Below are 25,247 nucleotides of genomic sequence, written 5' to 3' on the forward strand. Positions count from 1 at the left end.
CTCTCTCTCTCTTCCCCTTCTGCAGGCATGACTCGATTGGAGTGAGTTGGCCCCAGGTGCTGAGGATGGCTTTGTGGCCTCCACCTCAGGCACTAAGAAGAGCTCAGTTGCTGAGCAACAGAGCAACACCCCAGATGGGCAGAGCATCGCCCCCTAGTGGGCTTGCCAGGTGGATCCTGGTCCGGAGGCATGTAGGAGTCAGTCTCTGCCTCCCCTCCTCTCACTGAATAAAAAACAGAAAAGAAAAATAGAAAAATACAGACTTAAAGAGAAATCCTGGGTCATGAAATTAATAATCCGGTGGAAGGGGTGGATGGGGGGAGGGGACACGGGTTTCGTCCACTGTGTCCATGTTGGGGATTCGCCTTTGTTAGAGGATAAAATACCTGAGCCGTGAGTGAGGATGAACACCTTTCCTTCAGGTTGTGACTTGTTCTAATGTCCACTTTCTAGTGAATTCCTTATTCTGTTCCCCTCAACACGGCTGTGAACAGACGTGCCGAGGGGGCCCACCGCCCCGGAGTCGGGAGGGCCGAGGGACCTGGCTCCTCTGTGCGCAGGCCGATCAGGAGCGGCGAGGGAGCGTCACATGCTGCCCACCCGGTGCCACCGAGTCGGGAGCCCACACCCAGAAGGACGGGTCCACCTCAGAGGAAGGTTCCCTCACACCCCGCGGGACCGCGGGACATGCTCTCCCCAGGCACAGGAGTCCGGCCGACAGGGCCTCAGAGAAGTCAGCCGGACTGCGCAGTTGCGAGTGAGTTCACCTGTGAGCCCCCCCCCCCCCCCCCCCCCCGCTTCTGAGGGACTAGAAAGTGTTCTTTTCCATAATTAGCAATGAAGTATGTTGCGAGAGAGCGCTTGGGGTGAAAGACAAACAGAACAAGGGAGGAGGCGTTATGTTTTTTAACAAATGCTCCCCGATTATAAAAAGAAATGCATGTCATTTAAGAAAACTTGGACAACACAGACTAGAACAGAAAAAAGAAATAGTGCAGGAATGTTCTAGTCCATCCCCAAAACACACATCCTGTGGGGTGTACTTTTTCCCAAGCACGTTACTTCCAAGTGGTCGTGGACAGCATGTTTACAAAAACCGTGGCCTCTTTTTCCAACTCAGTAATTTTTTTTTAGTATTTTTCCAAAGTGAGAGGCAGGTAGGCAGACAGACAGACACCTGCATGCGCCCGACCGGGATCCACCTGGCATGCCCACCAGGGGGCTATGCTCGGCCCATTTGGGGCGTTGCTCTGCTGCAACCAGAGCCATTCTAGCGCCTGAGGTGGAGGCCATGGAGCCATCCTCAGCGCCTGGGCCAACTTTGTTCCAATGGAGCCTTGGCTGCAGGAGGGGAAGAGAGAGACAGAGAGGAAGGAGAGGGGGAGGGGTGGAGAAGCAGATGGGTACTTCTCCTGTGTGCCCTGGCCAGGAATCGAACCTGGGTCTTCCACACGCCAGGCCGACGCTCTACCACTGAGCCAGCTGGCCAGGGCTCCAATGCAATATTTTAAAGTAATCATATGTTAAGAAATTTCGATGATGGCATAAGAACTCATCTTACAGTTGTCATCTAATTATTTTACCAACCCAGTGTGGTTGGATGTTGGTTTCTTTCTTTCCTTCCTTTTTATTTTTTTTTGGTCTGTTATAACAAAAAATGCTGTAATTAAGTTGGAAAAATAGAGAAAATTCTGGAAACGTCAGGTTTGGCTGGTGCCTGGCACATGTCAACTTAGGAGTGGACCAGTGGCTGACCATCAGAGGCCACACTAGGGCATATGATGAGGCTGGATGTTGGCAAAAATCAAACACGAGGCACGGGCCATGGCCGAGGCCACCGAGCAGGGGACATGGAGGGGAGACAGGTGTGGACCCGCAGGGGCTGCTGAAAGAGCAGAAGCAGGCTACCTAGATCTCCTGAGATCTCCCGGGCACCCCCCCACTCACCGGTGAGGCCCACGGTGGACACGGGGCCCACGCGCCGGCCCCCGTGCAGGCCGTACAGGTGCATCTTGTACTTGCGCCCCGGCTCCAGGCCCCGCACGGTGACCTCCCGCTCCTCGCCCCCGACACGCACCGCCTGGGGCCGCCCGTCCCCGTCCTTGTACTGGACGGCAAAGGAGTCGAAGTGGCCCCGGGGGACGGTCCAGGAGAGGCTCAGCGAGTCCGGGGAGGAGCCGGTCAGCGTCAGCTCCCCCAGCAGGGGCTCCTCGGGGGGCCCCGGGGCCTCCGTGCCGGGCTCTGTGGGGCTGGGGGCCTCTTCCTCTGCAGCTGGGAGGGACAGACACGGGGGGGTGAGCAGGGGCCGTGGGGGTGTCCTCGGTCTTCCCCAGGCTGCGGTCACCACTGGCCCTGAGGTAACTCCAGAGAAGGCCCTCCCGGGGGCTGGTGGTCCCACTCAGTCCAACCTCACAGACATGCCCGGAGCCCCGGGGTCAGCTGTGGGCGCCCAGGGCGGTCACCACACAGCCCACAGAGGCCCTTCTCTGCCCAGGGTCCCGCTGGTCCTCAGGGGGGGGGCACCACGTCCAGCCTCGAGCAGAGGGGCCCCTGCCCCCCTCTCCCCCCTCACAGGGTGTGGTCCCCCTGCAGGCTCCCCCCCGGGGGCCCCAGCGCCCACTCACCCGTCACCCCGATGGCAGAGACGGGGCCCTGGCGCTGGCCGTCGTGGACGCCGTACAGGTGCATCTTGTACTTGTGGTCGGGCTCCAGGCCCGAGACGGTGACCCCATCCTCATGTCCCGGCACCCGCACCGCCTTGGGCTGCCCGTCCCCGTTCTTGTACTGGACCAGGAAGTGGTCGAAGTGGCCCTCGGGGACGGTCCAGGAGAGGCTCAGGGAGTCGGGGGTGGCGGCGGTCACGGTCAGCTGCCCCAGGCGCGGCGTGGTGGGCGGCTCAGGGGTCGTGGCTGGGGGGTCTGTTGGGGCTGGGCTCTGCTCTTGGTCCTTCCCTGAGTCTGGACCAGGAGACAAGGAACGTGAGCCCCTGCCTGGTGGTTCCCTTCCAACAGGGATTCCGGGGTATCTCCCAGACGCACCCGTGCCCCAGGGTGAGGACATCATTTCCTTGGTTTGAATGCTCACTTACCAGGGGACAGCGCACATTTGTGGTGACAGCACGCATGATGGGAGGGTGGACACTGAAAGTGATACTGAAAGTGTGTCCACCCTTAACCCCCGGGGCTACAGAACTAACACCACGGAGCAAAAATGACGTGTCACTTCAGGAGGGACCTCTCAGGTCTGCAACTTCCACGTCACGTGTCTTTCTGCAACACCTCCGCTGACTGAGAGGGCTGCTCTCAGAGAGTTTTAGAAACTAGTTTAGATTTGTCATTTGAGAGCAAAGTGACGAGACACACACAAGGCGGTGTCTGCGTTGGGCAGTTTTTGGACGTGGTGGTGATGTCCACTCACGGCAGAGAGGACCCACAAGCCCAGGGGCCGACTCATCTGACGTGAGTGTTGTTGTTGGCTTTGTGTTCAGTGATTTATTTCATCTTTTCTGTCTGGTGTAGGGTTTTATTCTGCCTTAATAGTTGAATTACAAGATTAACTTGACCCTGGCGGATTGGCTCAGCAATAGAGCGTCAGCCTGGTGTGTGGACATCCGGGCTTGATTCAGGATCAGGACACACAGGAGAAGTGCCCATCTGTTTCCCAACCCCTCCCTTTCTCTCTCTCCCTCTCTCTCTCTTCCCCTCCTGCAGCCATGGTTCACTTGGAGCTAGCTGGCCCTAGGTGCTGAGGTGGTTCCATGGCCTCTGCCTCAGGTGCTAAGAAGAGCTCAGTTGCTGAACAACGGAGCAACACCCCAGATGGGCAGAGCATCGCCCCCTAGTGGTCTTGCCGGGTGGATCCCAGTCGGAGCACATGTGGGAATCTCTCTGCCTCCCTGTCTCTCACCCACTCACCTAATTTAAAAAAATAAAAGGTTATCTTGTTCACATGTCTGTGGTTTGGGAACTGGGTCTCAGGCACTGAGGGGTACCAGCTCCAAAGGAGCAGCTCACCTCCCTGTTACGGACGAATTTACTGAAGGGAGAGCACCTGGCCAAGTTTCGCACGTGACTACTATTAACTACTGACTATGAAACAGTAACAGCGTCCACATTAGCAGGAGTCACTGCTGATTTAGCATAAACAGGTATCAGTCTGGGGGCCGGGGAGCACATCCCATTTTTCCCACCCAGATCAAAGATTATTACGAGAATTTGCTCTCAGGAACCATAGCTCTCCTCACGTGGGGAAGCCCGCGGTCACTATGCGTTGTGTGTGAGCCGGGAAACTCTCCTGTCCGCCCCACAGCACAGGGGTGGCCCGTCCTGCTTTGCTGGAAAGGGAGGCACAGAGAGGCTGAGGGACTCTCCTGAGGTCACACAGCACGAGTGGGCAGAGGCCAGGGTCGGCCCCACACCTGCCTGCGTCTGTGTCACTTCCGCGGTGCCCTGCCCCCTCAAGCCTACAACAGCCTACAACGCCGGAGGCTCAGAGGGACAGCGTGATGAGAGACTCTCCTGGGGGCTCAGGGACAGTGGGACAGAGACGCCTGAACACTGACCATAGGAAGGGAACCGGGTCCAGCTCCGGGCAGGGCCCGGGGTCCGGAGGCACACTCACCGGTCAAGCCCACGGCGGAGACAGGGCCCTGGCGCTGGCCGTCGTGGACGCCGTACAGGTGCATCTTGTACTTGTGGTTGGGCTCCAGGCCCGAGACGGTGACCCCGTCCTCGTGTCCCGGCACCCACACCGCCTTGGGCTGCCCGTCCCCGTTCTTGTACTGGACCAGGAAGTGGTCGAAGTGGCCCTCGGGGACGGTCCAGGAGAGGCTCAGGGAGTCGGGGGTGGCGGCGGTCACGGTCAGCTCCCCCAGGCGCGGCTTCCCAGCGGGGCCGGCAGGGGTCTCCTCTTCGGGGGCTGGAAAGAGAGGCAAACGGAAGCTTTCCTGGTGCTGGGGGTGGTGAGTCCCCCTTCCCTGTCCCTCCTCCTGGATTCAGGCTGCAGGGGACCCAGCTCTGGGCCACACTTAAGGCCACTTCTGGTTATAATTGTCAAAGCCTTTCCGCGGCCTCCTTGTGGTTGTTCTAACCGGCCAGCCTCCTGCCTCCTGGCCTGTCTGTCCCCTCTGCCCGCATGCCTCTTCCCCAGACATCTTCTGCGTGGCTCCTGTCCACACTTCCTTTAAGTCCTTGTTCAAATGTCATCCTCTCCTCGGGACCTTCCCCAATCACCTATTTAAAGTTCCAATCCTCCCTGAGCGCTACTGACTGTCTTTATTTATGCCAAATTCCAGCAAGTTGGCAAACGACAATTATGAAACAGTCAGGAAACTGTAGCGTTACCTGGATAGTTGAAGACAGTAAGGGATGACTTTGTCTTAAAGGTGTAATAATTATGTGGTTGTTTTTTAATTTAATTTAAATTTTTATTTTTTATTTTTTGTATTTTTCTGAAGTTGGAAACAGGGAGGCAGACAGACTCCCACATGCGCCTGACCCGGATCCACCCAGCATGCCCACCAGGGGGTGATGCTCTGCCCATCTGGGGCATTGCTCTGTTGCAACCAGGGCCATTCTAGTGCCTGAGGCAGAGGCCATGGAGCCATCCTCAGCACCTGGGCCAACTTTGCTCCAATGGAGCCTTGGCTGCGGGAGGGGAAGAGAGAGACAGAGAGGAAGGAGAGGGGGAGGGGTGAAGAAGCAGATGGGCGCTTCTCCTGTGTGCCCTGGCCAGGAATCAAACCCGGGACTTCTGCACTCCAGGCTGACACTCTACCACTGAGCCAACCGGCCAGGGCTTTTATTTATTTTATTTTTTTAAGTGAGAGGAGGGGAGATGGTGAGACAGACTCCTGCATGAGCCCCAACTGGGATCCACCTGGCCACCCGTCTGGGGCTGATGCTCAAATCAACTGAGCTATTTTTTAGAGGCTAAGATGCTCAGACCAACTGAGCCATCCTCAGGGCCCAGGGCAACACTTGAACCAATCGACACACTGGCTGTGAGAAGGGAAAACAGAGAGAAAAGGGAGAGAAGCAGATGATCACGTCTCCTGTGTGCCCTGACCAGGAATCAAACCCTGGGACTTCCACACGCCGGGCTGACGCTCTACCACTGAGCCATGTGGTTATTTTTAATAGCCCTTCTCAAAGCAAGGACTAGAAAGATGCAGTGATAAGGCACAGTGTCGGGGGTGAGTGTAAGAACACGGCAGCGGCCCACGCTACAAGGAATGCTGTTGGGCCAGGACCCATGTCCTCCTTGATTCTACAAGATGGCTGGACCTCAAACACGTGCTCGGAGAAGCAGCCAGGCACGACGGAACACGTATGGCACGTCTGTGTGATGTGCGTGGAAGTGGCAGGGCGGGTCGGGGCTGGGGGGCCTGGGGCTGGGTGGCCTGGGGCTGGGCGGCCTGGGGCTGGGCATCGGAAGGCTCTGGGCCTGGGCTGTTCTCTGGGTGGTGGGGACCTTCTGAAACCAGAGGGCAGGGAAGCGTGCACATTCTGTGAGGATGCTAACACTTGAGAAGCTGTGTATCGAAACAGGGGACTCTTCCTGGTATGTTAATCCCGTCCATGAAGTGGCCACTAAAGGTGCATTCTGGGGGGGGGGAGGCAGTGAGTGGGGGCGGGGGCCGAGCAGGCCGGGTGGGAGCTGATGTCCGGTGGCAGCAGATGGTAATAATGGGACTCCATCATCCCATTTTTCCTCTCCCTGTCTACATCTCACACTTTACATAATACTTGTTGAACGCGTTAATGTGTCAAGGTGTACGTCCCAACTCAGAAGGGTGGACACCAGCCCATGACTTGCTTTTCCTAGCTCTGGACCACGCCCGTCCTGAGCCGTTCACTGGACAACGTGTGGGTCACAGACGGAGGTCTGTGGTCTGCAGTGGAGGACGCTCTGGTCACTCACCAGGGAGACCTTCCCTGAGTCAGCCCCAGGAGCCCTTCAGCCCCCACTCACCGGTGAGGCCCACGGTGGACACGGGGCCCACGCGCCGGCCCCCGTGCAGGCCGTACAGGTGCATCTTGTACTTGCGCCCCGGCTCCAGGCCCCGCACGATGACCTCCCGCTCCTCGCCCCCGACACGCACCGCCTGGGGCCGCCCGTCCCCGTCCTTGTACTGGACGGCAAAGGAGTCGAAGTGGCCCTGGGGGACGGTCCAGGAGAGGCTCAGCGAGTCCGGGGAGGAGCCGGTCAGCATCAGCTCCCCCAGCAGGGGCTCCTCGGGGGGCCCCGGGGCCTCCGTGCCGGGCTCTGTGGGGCTGGGGGCCTCTTCCTCTGCAGCTGGGAGGGACAGACACGGGGGGGGGGGGTGAGCAGGGGCCGTGGGGTGTCCTCGGTCTCCCCCAGGCTGTGGTCACCACTGGCCCTGAGGTCACTCCAGAGAAGGCCCTCCAGGGGGCTGGGCGGTCCCACTCAGTCCAACCTCACAGACATGCCCGGAGCCTCGGGGTCGGCTGTGGGCGCCCAGGGCGGTCACCACACAGCCCACAGAGGCCCTTCTCTGCCCAGGGTCCCGCTGGTCCTGGGGGGGGCACCACGTCCAGCCCCGAGCAGAGGGGCCCCTGCCCCCCTCTCCCCCCTCACAGGGTGTGGTCCCCCTGCAGGCTTCCCCCCGGGGCCCCAGCGCCCACTCACCCGTCACCCCGATGGCAGAGACGGGGCCCTGGCGCTGGCCGTCGTGGACGCCGTACAGGTGCATCTTGTACTTGTGGTCGGGCTCCAGGCCCGAGACGGTGACCCCATCCTCATGTCCCGGCACCCGCACCGCCTTGGGCTGCCCGTCCCCGTTCTTGTACTGGACCAGGAAGTGGTCGAAGTGGCCCTCGGGGACGGTCCAGGAGAGGCTCAGGGAGTCGGGGGTGGCGGCGGTCACAGTCAGCTCCCCCAGGCGCGGCGTGGTGGGCGGCTCGGGGGTCGTGGTGGCTGCAGGTTCATCCTCCTCCTCCACTGGGACTGAACGGAGACCAGACAGAGAGGAGGACCTGAGAGAGGGGCCAGGTCCACGGGCCTCTGGTCTCGGCAGGGCTGGCACGTCCCCTGGGAGCGGGCGGCGGGCAGGCAAAGCTCCTCCGGCTCACCTGTCAAGGCCTCCACCTGAAGGGGACCCAGGCGCTGCCGGCCGAGGAAGCCGTAGAGATTCACCAGGTATCTGTGGTTGGGCGCCAGGCCGGAGAGGGTGAGGTCGTTCCGGCGGCCGTCTACACGGACGGCGTGGGGTTGCCCGTCCTGGTCTGCGTAGTGGACCTCAAAGGAGTCAAATGCCCCCTCGGCGACAGACCAGGAGAGGGTCAGGGTGTGCGGGCCGGCGTGGTCCACGGCCAGGTCCCCCAGGCGGGGCTCCGGCTCCGGAGGGCTCGGGGCCACTGTGGTCTCAGGTCCACCTTCGTCCAGGGGGGCTGGTTCAGAGAAACAGGCAGAGGTGGGGGGTGGGTCTGTGGCGCCCCCCCCATCTCTCCGAGGGGAGGGCAGGAGGGGAGGGGGGAGGGGGGCAGGAGGGGAGGGGGGCAGGAGGGGGGAGGGCAGGAGGGGGAGGGGAGGGGGAGGGCAGGAGGGGGAGGGCAGGAGGGGAGGGCAGGAGGGGAGGGGGAGGGGGGCAGGAGGGGAGGGGGGCAGGAGGGGGGAGGGCAGGAGGGGAGGGGGAGGGCAGGAGGGGAGGGGGAGGGCAGGAGGGGAGGGGGCAGGAGGGGGGGGGCAGGAGGGGAGGGGGGGAGGGCAGGAGGGGGAGGGCAGGAGGGGAGGGGAAAGGGGGGAGGGGAGGGGGGAGGGCAGGAGGGGAGGGGGAGGGCAGGAGGGGAGGGGGAGGGCAGGAGGGGGAGGGCAGGAGGGGAGGGGAAAGGGGGAGGGGAGGGGGGAGGGCAGGAGGGCAGGAGGGGGAGGGCAGGAGGGGAGGGGGGAGGGCAGGAGGGGGGCAGGAGGGGGGCAGGAGGGGAGGAGGAGGGCAGGAGGGGAGGGGGGGCGAGCCCTCGGGGACAGAGCGGCCAACCAGGGACACACGGGGAGGAGTTTCAAAAGCAGGAGGCTCCGTGTGAGCACGGGCGGGCATTGTGTGGTTCTGCAAACGAAACGTGTCAGGGGCAGATGACAGGGACCGGAAGCAGCCCGTGGTGCCGGAGCCCGGGGCCAGGTACCGACTCCTGGGGGCGCCACAGAGTCCGGGGCCCAGGACCGCGTCGCAGCTCGGTTGTGGGGACAGCGTCACGACTTCTCCACGGGCTCAGACTCAGTGAGCCGTTCCCCTTGAACGGGTGGTTTTCACTGTGCAGAACCGATTCCTCCATAGACCGTATTCCCCCGTGTATAAGATGCACCGTTTTCCGAAAAGTTTGGGGGGGGTCTAAAAACTGGGTGTGTCTTACAGTGTTTGTGGCATTTCAAATGCCCTCGACGGAGCTGAGGACGAGGCCATCTATGAAGACCGGGATTCGTCATCAGACGCGGGTGAGGACAAGCTCACGGGTGGGAGTTTGGACAGTGATGAGGAGTTGTATGAATTTTACGATGAATAAAACTTGAGTTCTATAACTTTATGTAATGCATTCTTTTTTTTTAATTTCAAGCCCCCAAATTAAGGTGTGTCTCGTACGTGGGAGCGTCCTACATATGGGGAAGGACGGTAGCCAGTCCCTTTCTCCAGACTAAGGCCCACAGGAAGCCCAGACAGGGCGTGGCTGGGTGGGGCTGGGGGAGCCCAGTGGGAAGGAGGGACAGTCCATTCCGGCCGCGGCCACACTCACCAGTCACGGCGACGGCGGAGACGGGCCCCACGCGCCGGCCCTCGTGCACCCCGTAGAGCAGCAGCTTGTACCTGCGGGTGGCGTCCAGGCCCGAGATGGTGACTTCTCGGAGGCCGCCCTCCACGGTCACCGTGTGGGGCTGCCCGTCCCTGTCCTTGTACTGCACCACGAAGGACTCAAACTGGCCCTCGGGGACCGTCCACGCGAGGCCCACGGAGTCCGCTGTCACGCCGGTCACCTGCAGCTCCTCCCCCAGGCGGGGTTTTGAGGGAGGCTGTGGCCCCGCACTCCGGGCCTCTGAGATGCAGACAGAGAGGACGCAGTGAGATGTCTCCGGAAGGCTGGGTGACCGCGGAGGGCAAAATCGAGCGGTCCGGAGCTACGGGTTTATGCAAGGGGAAAGGGGGACCAGGCCCCAGCCCGAGCGGCAGGGACCACAGATGGCCGCCTGTGGCCTCACCTCCCTGCCCCGCAGCCCTCAGGGACAGAGGCGGGCCCTGCGGGGGGTGGACCTCACCTGTGGCGCCGTCGGCGGTGAGGGGCCCGTGCCGCTTCTTGCCCAGGAGGCCGTAGAGGAGGAATCTGTACTTGTGGCCGCTGTCCAGAGGGCTGATGGTGACCGAGCGCTCGTGGCCCTCCACGGGCACCAGCCGGGGCCCATCTCTGTCCTTGAACTGGACCACGAAGGAGTCAAAGTGGCCCTCGGGGACCGTCCAGGACAGGCGCAGCGAGTCTGGGGTGGGGTCCGTCACCCACAGCTCCCCGAGGCGGGGTGGGGCCCCTTGGATGGCATCACCTTGGGCAGCGGACAGAGAGGAGCGGTTCTCGTGTTGATTTCCCAAAGTGACTCCTTGACCGCCTCTCACTGGGGCTGGAAAAGCCCAGAACTGCCCAAATAATCCGTGCTTCCCCAAAATCGTTTTTTTTGGTGTTTTTTGTTTTTGTTTTTTTTTTGTATTTTCCCCAAGTTAGAAGCAGGGAAGCAGAGAGACAGACTCCTGCATGCGCCTGACCAGGATCCACCCGGCATGCCCACCAGGGGGCGATGCTCTGCCCATCTGGGGTGTTGCTCTGTTGCAACCAGAGCCATTCTAGCACCTGAGGCGGAGGCCATGGAGCCACCCTCAGTGCCTGGGCCAACTTTGCTCCAATGGAGCCTTGGCTGCGGGAGGGGAAGAGAGAGACAGAGAGGAAGGAGAGGGGGAGGGGTGGAGAAGCAGATGGGTGGTTCTCCTGTGTGCCCTGGCCAGGAATTGAACCCGGGACTTCCACACACCGGGCCGACGATCTTCCGCTGAGCCAACCAGCCAGAGCCTCCCCCAAATCTTTCCACCACCTTCCCATCAGCACTACCACCCCTAGCCGGCCTGCCGCTCCGTCCCCTGAAGCCATGCGGGAGGAGCATTCTGCCGAGACATCGCTGGGGAAAGACGCCCTAGCACACTGCTGGCCTCATTCCTCTGGCTGTCTGAACTCGCCCCCCCCCCACCAGACTCTGCCCCCCAGGTAGAGACGAGTCCCCTGGCTGGGTGCAGCTCCTCACTGTGTGTTTTCTCTCTCTGACCAGGGAGCACGCTCTGTGACCCGGCTGGCCTCTGGGGAAGCCCGAGGGTCCTGGTCCCGGGATGTCAGGGGGGCCCAGGACCCTGCAGCCAGCAGGGGGGAGGAGGTATGACGTTAGGATGGAGCGATCCTCAGGGGCCTGGTGGAGGGGGAGCTGCGTATGCGTGAGGGGGACCGGGGAGAAGATGGGGAGCTGACAGGGGGAGGATCTGATGTCGCCCGAGCAGCCACCTCGGAGCCTGAGAAGCAGGAGCTGGCCGTTTGCCTCCCTGGACAGCGAGGACGCTGACGGCATTGTTATTGCAAGACTCTCTGGCAACAGGAGCCCCCACGGGAGGGCCTGGACCCGACCCGGGAAAGGGGCAGAGCTAGGCGGCCAGCCCTGGGCTCCTGGGGCCCCAAGGGGGGGACCGGGGAGGGAGGGGTTCTCGTGGGGAGGCAGATGAGGGACCCAGCAGGCCTGACCCAGCAGGGCGAGAACCCAGGGGAGCCTCACAGGGGAGGTGGCAGCCTCACGGGGCTGAGGACCCACAGGGCCCAGAGCGGCAGGGAAGGCTCTGCCCCCTGCGCCCCCTGCCAGCAGCTGTCCCCGAGCCCCACCCTCCAGGACAGGTCCGCAGGGTGGTCCCTTGTCCAGCAGAAGTGGGGTTACAAAAAGACAAGGAAAGCCGGCGGGGGAACGGGCCCAGGAACGGGCCCACTGTTCTGGCTTGCACGGGCCTTGGACCGGGCAGGCATGGGTGTTTTCCAACGAGCCAGAACCGAGGAGCGGACCGGACCAGCAGGAGGGATGGGGCCAGGCAGAGTGAACAGGGGGGCCCGTCTCACCCATTCTTTTTTTTTTTTTTTTTTGTATTTTTCCGAAGCTAGAAACGGGGAGAGACAGACAGACTCCCGCATGCGCCCGACCGGGATCCACCCGGCACGCCCACCAGCGGTGACGCTCTGCCCACCAGGGGGCGATGCTCTGCCCCTCCAGGGTGTTGCTCTGCCGCGACCAGAGCCACTCTAGCGCCTGGGGCAGAGGCCAAGGAGCCATCCCCAGTGCCCGGGCCATCTTTGCTCCAATGGAGCCTCGGCTGCGGGAGGGGAAGAGAGAGACAGAGAGGAAGGAGAGGAGGAGGGGTGGAGAAGCAGATGGGCGCTTCTCCATGTGCCCTGGCCGGGAATCGAACCCGGGACTTCTACACGCCAGGCCGACGCGCTACCACTGAGCCAACCAGCCAGGGCCTCACCCGTTCTTGCCTCCACGGTGACAGGGCCACCAGAACAGAGGAGAGGACCAGACCAGCAGGAGGGATGGGGCCAAGCAGTGCGAACAGGGGGGTCCCGTCTCACCCGTTCTTGCCTCCACGGTGACGGGGCCGCGGCGTCTTCCATTCTGGATCCCAAAGAGCAGGAACTTGTACTTCCTGTTGGGCTCCAGGCCGGGGACGGTGGCCTCGCGCTGGTCCGCGGCCACGGGCACCCCCCGGGGCTGCCCGTCCCTGTCCTTGTACTGCACCAGGAAGGAGTCGAACGCACCCTCAGGCACCGTCCACGCCAGGCCCACGGAGTCCGGGCTGACCTCCGTCACCGTCAGCTCCCCCAGGCGCGGCTCCTGGCGGGACTCCGTGGCCGCGGCCGTTGGGAGGGGCGCTGGGGTGGGGAAGACAAAGACCAGGGCTGGGATCTCCCACAGGACAACTGCCCCCACCGGGCTCTGCGTTCCCAGGGCTCCCGGAGTTGGGGAGGGTCTCTGAGACGGGCGACAGTTACATCTTGAGGGACCTCTAAGTGAAATGTAGCACTTCCTTCAACCAGGAACATGGGAAACTCAATGTAGCACTTCCTTCAACCAGGAACATGGGAAACTCAATGTAGCACTTCCTTCAACCAGGAACATGGGAAACTCAATGTAGCACTTCCTTCAACGAGGAACATGGGAAACCCACCCACCGGGCACACTAGCAGCGCCTGCAACTTTGTCGCCAGTAGGACTCACCGATGTTCGCACATCGCCTTAGCATTACCACAGAGACTTCCAAATACCAGTTACACTTAATCACAACTCTCAGATGTGCCCCTAAGCCTTGCTACTTCATGAACGAATAAAATCATGCCCCCAGGACGAAGTCTTAAACTTGGATTTAAAAGTATTTTGATAGGTGTACGTCGATAGAATTGGTTTCCTTTGCAAGCCCAGGTTATTCTGTTTTCTAGTTCTGAAAACATTGCTCTGAGAGGGGGTCCCTGCTCACCACCAGACACCATGGCACAAACACGGTGGCATCTGGTGCCCAGGGAGCCATGAGGGGCCGGAAGGCCCTTGGACCACTTCCAGGAGGGGGCTGAGCCCCTCTGACCAGGGATTCTAGTGATGGCTGCCATTTAACCCCGACAAATAGGACAGCAAGGTGCTGGCAACTGTGCTCAAGTCACAGCGGGCTCGTAAGAGAAGGGAGGGAGCAGCCGTGGACAGTCAGAGAGGGACAGGGGCCGTCCACACTGGGTTTGGGTCAGGTGAGAAGACATGTGACCTGGGGGAGGGATGGAGTGGAGGTGGGGACCGAAAGTCAGGGACGATTCCAGCCGGGGGAGGAGCCACGGAATCCGGGAACAGATGACGATGCCTGTGACCCCTCCCCCCCCCCGGGGGGACCCGCGGAGGCCATGAGGCAGGAACAGATGACGATGCCTGTGACCCCTCCCCCCCCCAGGACCCGCGGGGGCCATGAGGCAGGAACAGACGACGATGCCTGTGACCCCTCCCCCCCCAGGACCCGCGGGGGCCATGAGGCAGGAACAGACGACGATGCCTGTGACCCCTCCCCCCCCAGGACCCGCGGGGGCCATGAGGCAGGAACAGATGACCTGGGGGACCCGCGGAGGCCATGAGGCAGGAACAGATGACGATGCCTGTGACCCCTCCCCCCCCCAGGACCCGCGGGGGCCATGAGGCAGGAACAGACGACGATGCCTGTGACCCCTCCCCCCCCCAGGACCCGCGGGGGCCATGAGGCAGGAACAGATGACGATGCCTGTGACCCCTCCCCCCCCCCAGGACCCGCGGGGGCCATGAGGCAGGAACAGATGACGATGCCTGTGACCCCTCCCCCCCCCAGGACCCGCGGGGGCCATGAGGCAGGAACAGACGACGATGCCTGTGACCCCTCCCCCCCCCCCCCCCAGGACCCGCGGGGGCCATGAGGCGGGAACAGACGACGATGCCTGTGACCCCTCCCCCCCCAGGACCCGCGGGGGCCATGAGGCAGGAACAGATGACGATGCCTGTGACCCCTCCCCCCCCCAGGACCCGCGGGGGCCATGAGGCAGGAACAGATGACGATGCCTGTGACCCCTCTCCCCCCCCCCCCAGGACCCGCGGGGGCCATGAGGCGGGAACAGACGACGATGCCTGTGACCCCTCTCCCCCCCCCCCAGGACCCGCGGGGGCCATGAGGCAGGAACAGATGACGATGCCTGTGACCCCTCTCCCCCCCCCCCAGGACCCGCGGGGGCCATGAGGCAGGAACAGACGACGATGCCTGTGACCCCTCTCCCCCCCCCCCAGGACCCGCGGGGGCCATGAGGCGGGAACAGACGACGATGCCTGTGACCCCTCCCCCCCCAGGACCCGCGGGGGCCATGAGGCAGGAACAGAGGACGATGCCTGTGACCCCTCCCCCCCCAGGACCCGCGGGGGCCATGAGGCAGGAACAGAGGACGATGCCTGTGACCCCTCCCCGCCCAGGGGGACCCGCGGGGGCCATGAGGCAGGAACAGACGACGATGCCTGTGACCCCTCCCCCCCCCAGGACCCGCGGGGGCCATGAGGCAGGAACAGACGACGATGCCTGTGACCCCTCCCCCCCCCGGGGGGACCTGCGGGGGCCATGAGGCAGGAACAGACGACGATGCCTGTGACCCCTCCCCCCCCCAGGACCCGCGGGGGCCATGAGGCAGGAACAGACGACGATGCCTGTGACCCCTCCCCCCCCAGGACCCGCGGGGGCCATGAGGCAGGAACAGAGGACGATGCCTGTGACCCCTCCCCGCCCAGGGGGACCCGCGGGGGCCATGAGGCAGGAACAGACGACGATGCCTGTGACCCCTCCCCCCCCAGGACCCGCGGGGGCCATGAGGCAGGACCCGAGAGCCAGGCTGCAGGGGAGGGACTCTGGGCGACCAGGGTTGGGGACTGCCTGTCCCCTCACTCACCCGTCACGGCTACCACAGAGACGGGGCCCACGCGCTGCCCACTGTGAAGCCCGAACACGCTCATCTTGTATCTGCGTGTGGGCTCCAGGCCGGGGACGGTGGCCTCACGCTGGTCCGCGGCCACAGGCAGCACCTGGAGCTGCCCGTCCCTGTCCTTGTACTGCACCACGAAGGAGTCAAACTGGCCCTCGGGGACCGTCCAGGCGAGGCCCACGGAGCTGGGGGCCACGTCTGTCACGGTGAGGTCCCCCAGGCGTGGCTCCGGGGGTGGCTCTGTGGCGACAGGAGCCTCTTCTGGTTGCGGAGCTGAGACAGAGAGGGTGGGAGGCTGTTAGGAAAAAGCCCTTCTTCCCTCTGGTGGTAATTCTGTCCATGGTTTTCGTGACGCCTGCCCGGTGAGTCTGGTGCAGAGTGACACTGACCAGCAGCGCCCGCCTGGCTGCCAGCCCTTCGCCAAGTCCCCGCCGGGCCCTGTGGCTGCGCTGGTGGGGAGCGGTGTCAGCCGTCCCTGAGACCCGGGAAAGTGGCTGAACTTCCATGGCTGCCCAATGCCACCCACTGTCTGGACCTCCCTGCTGGCCCCCCGACTGTGCAGCATCCTCCTCGGGTGCCCAGTCGGCACCCCACCTGCAACAGTCCGAACGCCCCCCCCGACCCCCCCCCCCCATCAGCACAACCACAGCTAGCTGCCTGCCCAGCGCCGTCCTGAGTCCTCTCCGACCCCAGCTGGGCCCAGGGCCGAGTATTATGGGCACAACATTGTAGGAAAGTGGCTGGGAATTAGGCTGTGGTCCTGAGACAAGTCTTTGGGGTGGAGTTTGGAAGGCCAAGTCCTGTGGGGGCAGAGCGCTGTCCCTGCAAGCACTGGTAAGATTGTTTATGGAAGCAGCTGATCCCTGTAGCCTTTTCCTGCACGCCTGAAAGATTTTTTTTTTTCCTGAAGCTGGAAACGGGGAGGCAGTCAGACAGATTCCCGCATGCGCCCGACCGGGATCCACCCGGCACGCCCACCAGGGGGTGATGCTCTGCCCACCCGGGGCGTCGCTCTGCTGCAACCAGAGCCACTCTAGCGCCTGAAGCAGAGGCCACAGAGCCATCCCCAGTGCCCAGGCCAACTTTGCTCCAATGGAGCCTTGGCTGCAGGAGGGGAAGAGAGAGACAGAGAGAAAGGAGAGGGGGAAGGGTGGAGAAGCAGATGGGCGCTTCTCCTGTGTGCCCTAGCTGGGAATCGAACCCGGGACTCCTGTACGCCAGGCTGACGCTCTACCGCTGAGCCAACCGGCCAGGGCCACACCTGAAAGATTTTAGTTCATCATCCTTCTCTGCAGCTGGATCCATTCTAGGGTAATTTGACCCAGGCTCTGCTAATCTGCTTGATGAGCAAAGACACAAATAAATACGATGAGGCTGCAGAGATCTGGGCTCTCAGTCCTGGAGGCTGGGAGTCCCCTGGACCCATTTTTTCTCTATGTTGTGTCTTGTGTGTGTTTTTCTCAAGTCCTGCAGTGCCTTCCTCTCGTGCACCCCCATTGCCGAGCGGGTCTCAGCAACTGATGCCCGAACAGGGAGCGACTGGAAGAAGGATCCCCGGAGCAATAAATAAAGTAAGGAAATAACTGCTGGGCCCCGAGGGGAAACAGAGGCCCCGGTTCCGTCCATCACAGGAAAGCGGGAAGGACGTCCTCGGGAAAATACAGGGTGACCAGGGGGAACGGGGACAGCGGGGACAGTGTTATGAAATGCCGTCCCTATGTCTGTCTCCTAAAACAGCTGTTGACGGCTGGCGGGGCTAAAGCAGCGAAGGAAACTTTCAGAATGATCTCAAGTGACTGAGAAGCACGGCACTTGGTTCCTGCTTTAGGAAGTCTAGATTTACACGATGGGGAAAGGGAGGAAAAGAGCCAAAAATTATCTACTCAAGGTGATCTGTAGCCAGTTACTATCCAGCAAACTTGGACCTTAGTTAAATCTGTTTTAGAACCTTTACTATATGATGATGATGATGATGATGATGATGACAAAGGAGATGAAGAACGTGGGGAGATTAAATACGCTGAGCCTGAAAGTGCTCTGAAGGGTGACAAACCTTCTCGCCATCTGCTCCTTTCATTGATTTTGGGGAACCTTTGCTGCCCCCTCCTCCGCCTGTTCTTGTACCTAGGGAGTCACTGCCATGTTACCGGCTCTTCAGAAAGGAATATTCCAGGCCCAGAGAGAGGGAGATTCGGATGCGTCACAGATGGTTTTTCCAGCGACAGTTACGGAGAAAGGGGCTCCTGGGTGGATCCCCAAAATCCTAATGGTGTTTGACTTCACCCATGAGTCAGATCCTTTTAAAATACTGAAGGAACTGAAATAAGCCATACGGCAATGTGGAACTAATTCTACCGTCAAAATCTCTCTCCCCATCTTGATCTCATGTCCTCACTTATTCTCAAAGGGAGAGAACGGATTCGACAACTTGTGGGACGTGATCCATCTACGATCGTCCTTCCCTTAACAAGAGTTGTTTTACTCTTAATTTTTTGAACGATCCGCCTTCTTGGCCCTCCACAGCTGTGGATCAGCATTACTCCAATTCTTATGGTCCATTTCAGAACACCCACTTATATGGCGGCAGGAGCCGGTGACCAATCTTTGGGCAACGGGACAGTGGTTAACCTGGAGACGGGGCTTTGCTTGTATCTCACCCTCTACAGGAGGAGCCCCACGGGGGGGGGGGGTAGGTACCCTCTCGTCGAGTCAAACCTTCTCATAAGCCAGAGAAAACGGAGAAGATCCACCTACAACCTGGAAGCCCCAGTCGTGCAGATGGAGGGACTGACCCTCCAGACCGCCTGTCTGGCGGGATGGATACAAACAATGAAACAGGGAGCTCTTCCAGCCCGGGGGCGGATAGAACATCTGTGCCGAGAAGCAGAGGAACAGCTGGGGCGGCAGAAAACTTGGGTGGCGGCCCCCAACAGGATGGTTGCACTTTTTGCTCTGCTTACAGAGACCTCCTCAGGCCCTCGCAAGAAACCCTCCGACAATTAATTCGGAAGGAGGCTGCAAAGACTGCTCACACGGCTATACAAAAACAGGAAGGGGGCCGTGTGGGAAAACGGCTGCGAATTAGATCGTTGTCCCGAGAGGAGTCTCTGGTGCGGACTTTGGAACGCCAAGTCCTGTGGGGAGGGGGCGAGCACTGGTAGGGTTGTTTAAAGGAAGCAGCTGATCCCTATCGTCATTTCCTGCATGTCTGAAAAGTATTAGTTCTGCACCTGAATCCATTCCAACCTGACCCAGCTCTGCTCATCTGCTTGATGAGCAAAGACATGAATAAATACGATGAGGCTGTAGAGATCTGGGCTCTCAGTCCTGGAGGCTGGCGGCGCCCTGGACCCATCTTTTCTCTCTTTTTTTTTTTTTACAGAATCAGAGAGAGGGATAGATAGGGACAGACAGGAACAGAGATGAGAAGCATCAATCGTTAGTTTTTCGTTGCGCATTGCAACACCTTAGTTGTTCATTGATTGCTTTCTCATATGTGCCTTGACCGTGGGCCTTCAGCAGACCCAGTAACCCCTTGCTTGAGCCAGCGACCTTGAGTCCAAGCTGGTGGGCTTTTGCTCAAACCAGATGATCCCGTGCTCAAGCTGGCGACCTTGGAGTCTCGAACCTGGGTCCTCCGCATCCCAGTCCAACGCTCTATCCACTGCGCCACCGCCTGGTCAGGCCCTACGTTGTGCCTTGTGTGTGTTTTCTTCAGTCCTGCAGCGCCCTCCTCTCGCGCACCCCCGCGGCCGAGCGGCTCACGCACTACGTACTCGCACAGGCTGGCCCTCCACCAGCGCCATCTCCGGGCACCGTGAGCTCCCCCGGGACGGTAGGACGGTCCCCTAAACTACCCCCCTCACACCCTCGCCCCTCCTCTCTGCTCCCGCCATCCACACATTAGCCGGGAACATGCCTGCCGTGGCGTCAACTCTCACTCGGAGCAAAAGCCACGTCCCTAAGATGCCTCTGAGTCTCACACATTCCTCTCTCCCCCCGCCCCCCAGTCCCTAGAGCATTCCGGGCCGGTCCACAGACACTCGGGCACCTTCCCTCTGCCCCGGGCGCTTGTCCCCAAGGGCCTGCTGGCTCCTCCTCTCCCTCCTTCAGCCCGCCCCTCAGCTGCCATCTTCCCAGCCACCTGCCGGGCTGGCATTTCTCCTCGGCTGTCACTGTCACTGTCACCTACCCTGGGTGCCTGTCTCCCTCCGCTGGAACGAGAGTTCCACAGGCAGGGGCTCTGGCTGCTCCCGGCCGTGCCCCCAGCACCCAGGGCTCGCTCCACAAATGTCTGTGAAAACTAACGAGGGGTCTGCACGTCTGGGCCAGGAGAGCCTGAAGTCGGGGCCTCGTGGTCCCCGCTGCCCAGACCGAGCTGGGCCTGGGAGGCCCTGCAGCATTACTGAGCCTGGAAGCTGGTCCCAACAGGGGGGTGGCAGGGGGTGGGGGGTGGACGGGGCTCCCAAGAGCGTATTTCCCTGGCTCCTGTGGAGACCAGGTTCAGACGGATAAAACCTGCTTCAGCCTGACCGGTGGTGGCGCAGAGGGTAGAGCATCGGCCTGGGATGCTGAGGTCCCAAGTTTGAAACACAAGGTCGCTGGCTTGAGCCTAAGGTTGCTGGCTTGAGCAGGGGGTCCCTCGCTCTGCTGTAGCCCCCCACCCCCCGTCAAGGCACACAGGAGAAAGCAGTCGATGAACAACTAAGGAGCCGCAACAAATAATCGATGCTTCTCCTCTCCCTCCCTGCCTGTCTGTGCCTGTCCCTTTCTGACACTGTTTCTCTCGCAAACAAACAAAATCTTTCAGTGAACAAAAGGGAAAGGAGACACCCCAGCTATGACCAGACCGAGCAGGGCAGGTCACGGGAGGCTCTGGAGAAGAGGGACCAGGCTGGGGAGCTTATGGCGGCCAGGTGGCCCTGCCTGGGCCTGAGACGGGTGGGGGGTGTTCTTCCCTGCGGTACTAGGTGTTCCCCGGGGGTGGGAGAGGGACCGCCGGCTGCACCAATGGGGGGGCCAGTGTCTCATGCACTCTGACCATCTAAGCAGCCGGCACAGCCAGAAGGGACACAACAGCCCAGCGTGAGGACAGATGCAGTCCCCACAGTGGCAGACACTGACGTCATGTACACTCTGTGCCAGGCCCTCACACCACTTCCGTGAGGTGGGCACTGGGATCCCGTTCTCCACAGGAGGAAACTGAGGCACAGAAAGCCAAAGCCCTCCTCAGGCTGTGCAGCTGGTTGTAGCCCCGTCCCCGTGAACGGCTCTTCCTGGGTCTTACCCTAAGCAGGTGGGGACACGGGTCACTGCAGCAAGGACTGTCATCTGCACAGGGAGCTGGGGGCCACAGGGTGAGGAAATGGACCCACGAACCCCGCCACTCACCGGTGAGGCCCACGGTGGACACGGGGCCCACGCGCCGGCCCTCGTGCAGGCCATACAGGTGCACCTTGTACTTGCGCCCCGGCTCCAGGCCCCGCACGATGACCTCCCGCTCCTCGCCCCCGACACGCACCGCCTGGGGCCGCCCGTCCCCGTCCTTGTACTGGACGGCAAAGGAGTCGAAGTGGCCCCGGGGGACGGACCAGGAGAGGCTCAGCGAGTCCGGGGAGGAGCCGGTCAGCGTCAGCTCCCCCAGCAGGGGCTCCTCGGGGGGCCCCGGGGCCTCCGTGCCGGGCTCTGTGGGGCTGGGGGCCTCTTCCTCTGCAGCTGGGAGGGACAGACACGGGGGGGTGAGCAGGGGCCGTGGGGTGTCCTCGGTCTCCCCCAGGCTGCGGTCACCACTGGCCCTGAGGTCACTCCAGAGAAGGCCCTCCCGGGGGCTGGTGGTCCCACTCAGTCCAACCTCACAGACATGCCCGGAGCCCCGGGGTCCGCTGTGGGCGCCCAGGGCGGTCACCACGAGGCCCTTCTCTGCCCAGGGTCCCGCTGGTCCTGGGGGGGGGCACCACGTCCAGCCTCGAGCAGAGGGGCCCCTGCCCCCCTCTCCCCCCTCACAGGGTGTGGTCCCCCTGCAGGCTCCCCCCCGGGGCCCCAGCGCCCACTCACCCGTCACCCCGATGGCAGAGACGGGGCCATGGCGCTGGCCGTCGTGGACGCCGTACAGGTGCATCTTGTACTTGTGGTTGGGCTCCAGGCCCGAGACGGTGACCCCGTCCTCGTGTCCCGGCACCCGCACCGCCTTGGGCTGCCCGTCCCCGTTCTTGTACTGGACCAGGAAGTGGTCGAAGTGGCCCTCGGGGACGGTCCAGGAGAGGCTCAGGGAGTCGGGGGTGGCGGCGGTCACGGTCAGCTCCCCCAGGCGCGGCTGGGTGGGCGGCTCGGGGGTCGTGGTGGTGGGGACTCGGGTGGTCACAGCCTCGTACTCTCGAGCTGGACAGAGACACGGGGGACAAGACAGGTGAGGTCTCCTCAGTCCTAGGCTCAGCACAGGAAGGGGTCCAGTGAAAAAATGAGATGACAAGAAACAGAATCTTGCCATCCACAGTGGCTCTAACTCCGACTTTTGGGTCCTTTAATGTCCCCTTCCTGTCACCCCTTCTCCACTGCCTCCGCCACCACCTACAGCAGCCTGGGGCCACTCCCTGTCCTCTGAGCTCAGGTCCGCATGGCCGCCGTGAGCCCTGGGCTCCCTCCCCTGGGGGCTCCTGGGCATCTCTGTCCCTTTGGCTCATGACCTTGTTCCCAAACAGCTCAGAGCCCCTCCCCCACCAGACCCTGCCGCCTTCCTGCTCCTGGTCCTGCCCTCAGCTGCCAACACACGGACCGAGTGTCCCCCCTCCGAAGTCCCCCTGCTGTCCGCTCTCCCTCCACACCTGTAGCCCAACTGTCCTGGCTTGGGCCACCCTCCCCTGTTAGCTGTGTGCCTCCCTCCTGTCCACCCTGCTCAGGGGACCGGAACGGGCCTTTACATGCTCAGCTGACGGCATCCGTCTACTGAAAACTGTGCACAGCTGTGTCCCCGGGAGGAGCCCCTGCTCCCTGAGCTGCCCCTACCTCCCCCACCCCCATCCCAATACTATTCCCCCAAATTCCATCCCAATATTATCCCCACCCCCATCCCAATACTATCCCCACCCCCATCCCAATACTATCCCCCACCCCCATCTCAATATTATCCCCACCCCCATCCCAATACTATCCCCCACCCCATCCCAATACTACCCCCCACCCCATCCCAATACTACCCCCCACCCCCATCCCAATACTATCCCCCACCTCCATCCCAATACTATCCCCCACCCCCATCCCAATACTACCCCCCACCCCCATCCCAATACTTTTCCCCACCCCCATCTCAATACTATCCCCCACCCCCATCCCAATACTATCCCCACCCCCATCCCAATACTACCCCCCATCCCAATACCATCCCCCACCCCCATCCCAATACTATCCCCACCCCCATCCCAATACTACCCCCACCCCCATCTCAATATTATCCCCACCCCCATCTCAATACTACCCCCCACCCCATCCCAATACTATCCCCCACCTCCATCCCAATACTATCCCCACCCCCATCCCAATACTATCCCCCACCCCCATCCCAATACTACCCCCCATCCCAATACTATCCCCCACCCCCATCCCAATACCATCCCCCACCCTCATCCCAATACCATCCCCCACCCCCATCCCAATACTATCCCCCACCTCCATCCCAATACTATCCCCACCCCCATCCCAATACTACCCCCCACCCCATCCCAATACTACCCCCCATCCCAATACTATCCCCCACCCCCATCCCAATACCATCCCCCACCCTCATCCCAATACCATCCCCCACCCCCATCTCAATACCATCCCCCACCCCCATCCCAATACTATCCCCCTACTCGGAGCATTTCACCCAAAACCGCCTCGTGTGCCCTGGTGTTCCTAGCTCCCAGGCCTCTGCAGCTGCTGTGACATTGCTGATCTGACACATGCTTTGCCCCCTTCCTAGCTGTCACCACGCCGACACCAGTCTGACCTCAGGGCTCAGCTGTCCCCAGGGCTTCCTGTCATACCATGTCCCCCCTTGCCGGATTTGCTGGTTCACAGCCTGGCTCCCCATGACCGTGAGCCCCATGAGGATGAGAACTTGTCTCTCTGTCAAGTGCAAGGTTGACCCCTGTGAGCTGCCACAGTGCTTGGCTCAGGGCACCCCCATCTCAGGTGACCCACTAGCCCTAAGTCTGGGGATGTCTGATGTCTGACCGTGAGGTTGGGGTGCTCCAGACACGACGCTGCTTCTGAGCACCTCCCTGTCACCTGTCACCTGTCATGTCATGTCCCCTGTCCCCTCCTGTCCTCTGTCACAGCCCCGGGGCACAGCACAGAGGCTGAGTCTCTGGGACAGACCAGGGATGCCGGGACGAGCCCCTCCCACAAATGGTACAAGCGTCTGACCCTGTTGTGAGGAGCTGCTACCACAGTGTGGCCTCCCGGCCTGCAGGGCCAGCACCGGAGGGTCTGGTGAGGGACGCACAGGCGCTGACCCAGACCAACCCCTGAACCAACCTGCTTGTCACCAAGATCTCCGGACAAGTGACGTGCAGAAGGTGTGAGCATGTGGGGACCCTGACCTTGTTGGGAGTGTGGTGACAGGGGGGTCTCCCAGGGCCTGCCCTCCCCGCCATCCCTGCCCCCACTCACCGGTGAGGCCCACGGTGGACACGGGGCCCACGCGCCGGCCCCCGTGCAGGCCGTACAGGTGCATCTTGTACTTGCGCCCCGGCTCCAGGCCCCGCACGATGACCTCCCGCTCCTCGCCCCCGACACGCACCGCCTGGGGCCGCCCGTCCCCGTCCTTGTACTGGACGGCAAAGGAGTCGAAGTGGCCCCGGGGGACGGTCCAGGAGAGGCTCAGCGAGTCCGGGGAGGAGCCGGTCAGCGTCAGCTCCCCCAGCAGGGGCTCCTCGGGGGGCCCCGGGGCCTCCGTGCCGGGCTCTGTGGGGCTGGGGGCCTCTTCCTCTGCAGCTGGGAGGGACAGACACGGGGGGGGTGAGCAGGGGCCGTGGGGGTGTCCTCGGTCTTCCCCAGGCTGCGGTCACCGCTGGTCACTCCAGAGAAGGCCCTCCAGGGGGCTGGGCGGTCCCACTCAGTCCAACCTCACAGACATGCCCGGAGCCCCGGGGTCCGCTGTGGGCGCCCAGGGCGGTCACCACAACCCACAGAGGCCCTTCTCTGCCCAGGGTCCCGCTGGTCCTGGGGGGGGCACCACATCCAGCCTCAAGCAGAGGGGCCCCTGCCCCCCTCTCCCCCTTCACAGGGTGTGGTCCCCCTGCAGGCTCCCCCCCGGGGCCCCAGCGCCCACTCACCCGTCACCCCGATGGCAGACACGGGGCCCTGGCGCTGGCCGTCGTGGACGCCGTACAGGTGCATCTTGTACTTGTGGTCGGGCTCCAGGCCCGAGACGGTGACCCCGTCCTCGTGTCCCGGCACCCGCACCGCCTTGGGCTGCCCATCCCCGTTCTTGTACTGGACCAGGAAGTGGTCGAAGTGGCCCTCGGGGACGGTCCAGGAGAGGCTCAGGGAGTCGGGGGTGGCGGCGGTCACGGTCAGCTCCCCCAGGCGCGGCGTGGTGGGCGGCTCGGGGGTCGTGGTGGTGGGGACTCGGGTGGTCACAGCCTCATACTCTCGAGCTGGACAGAGACACGGGGGACAAGACAGGTGAGGTCTCCTCAGTCCTTGGCTCAGCACAGAAAT

General features: G+C 62.1%; 1 protein-coding gene across 1 annotated transcript in view; it reads right to left on the minus strand.

The window, feature by feature from the left end:
* Window positions 1-25,247, minus strand: part of TNXB (tenascin XB) — an 87,701-nt gene that overhangs the window by 12,589 nt on the left and 49,865 nt on the right. The window contains exons 14-27 of the mRNA XM_066359815.1: window positions 24,860-25,183; window positions 24,195-24,518; window positions 21,600-21,923; window positions 20,937-21,260; window positions 15,513-15,818; window positions 12,651-12,950; window positions 10,267-10,545; window positions 9,750-10,046; window positions 8,094-8,411; window positions 7,651-7,968; window positions 6,973-7,296; window positions 4,621-4,917; window positions 2,625-2,957; window positions 1,948-2,271 (exon numbers count right to left, since the gene is read on the minus strand). Coding sequence (XP_066215912.1) covers window positions 1,948-2,271; window positions 2,625-2,957; window positions 4,621-4,917; window positions 6,973-7,296; window positions 7,651-7,968; window positions 8,094-8,411; window positions 9,750-10,046; window positions 10,267-10,545; window positions 12,651-12,950; window positions 15,513-15,818; window positions 20,937-21,260; window positions 21,600-21,923; window positions 24,195-24,518; window positions 24,860-25,183 — 4,392 coding nt within the window. The remainder of the gene's footprint in view (window positions 1-1,947; window positions 2,272-2,624; window positions 2,958-4,620; window positions 4,918-6,972; window positions 7,297-7,650; window positions 7,969-8,093; window positions 8,412-9,749; window positions 10,047-10,266; window positions 10,546-12,650; window positions 12,951-15,512; window positions 15,819-20,936; window positions 21,261-21,599; window positions 21,924-24,194; window positions 24,519-24,859; window positions 25,184-25,247) is intronic.

Source organism: Saccopteryx leptura, chromosome 1 (genome assembly GCF_036850995.1).
Source record: "Saccopteryx leptura isolate mSacLep1 chromosome 1, mSacLep1_pri_phased_curated, whole genome shotgun sequence".
Lineage (NCBI taxonomy): Eukaryota > Metazoa > Chordata > Mammalia > Chiroptera > Emballonuridae > Saccopteryx > Saccopteryx leptura.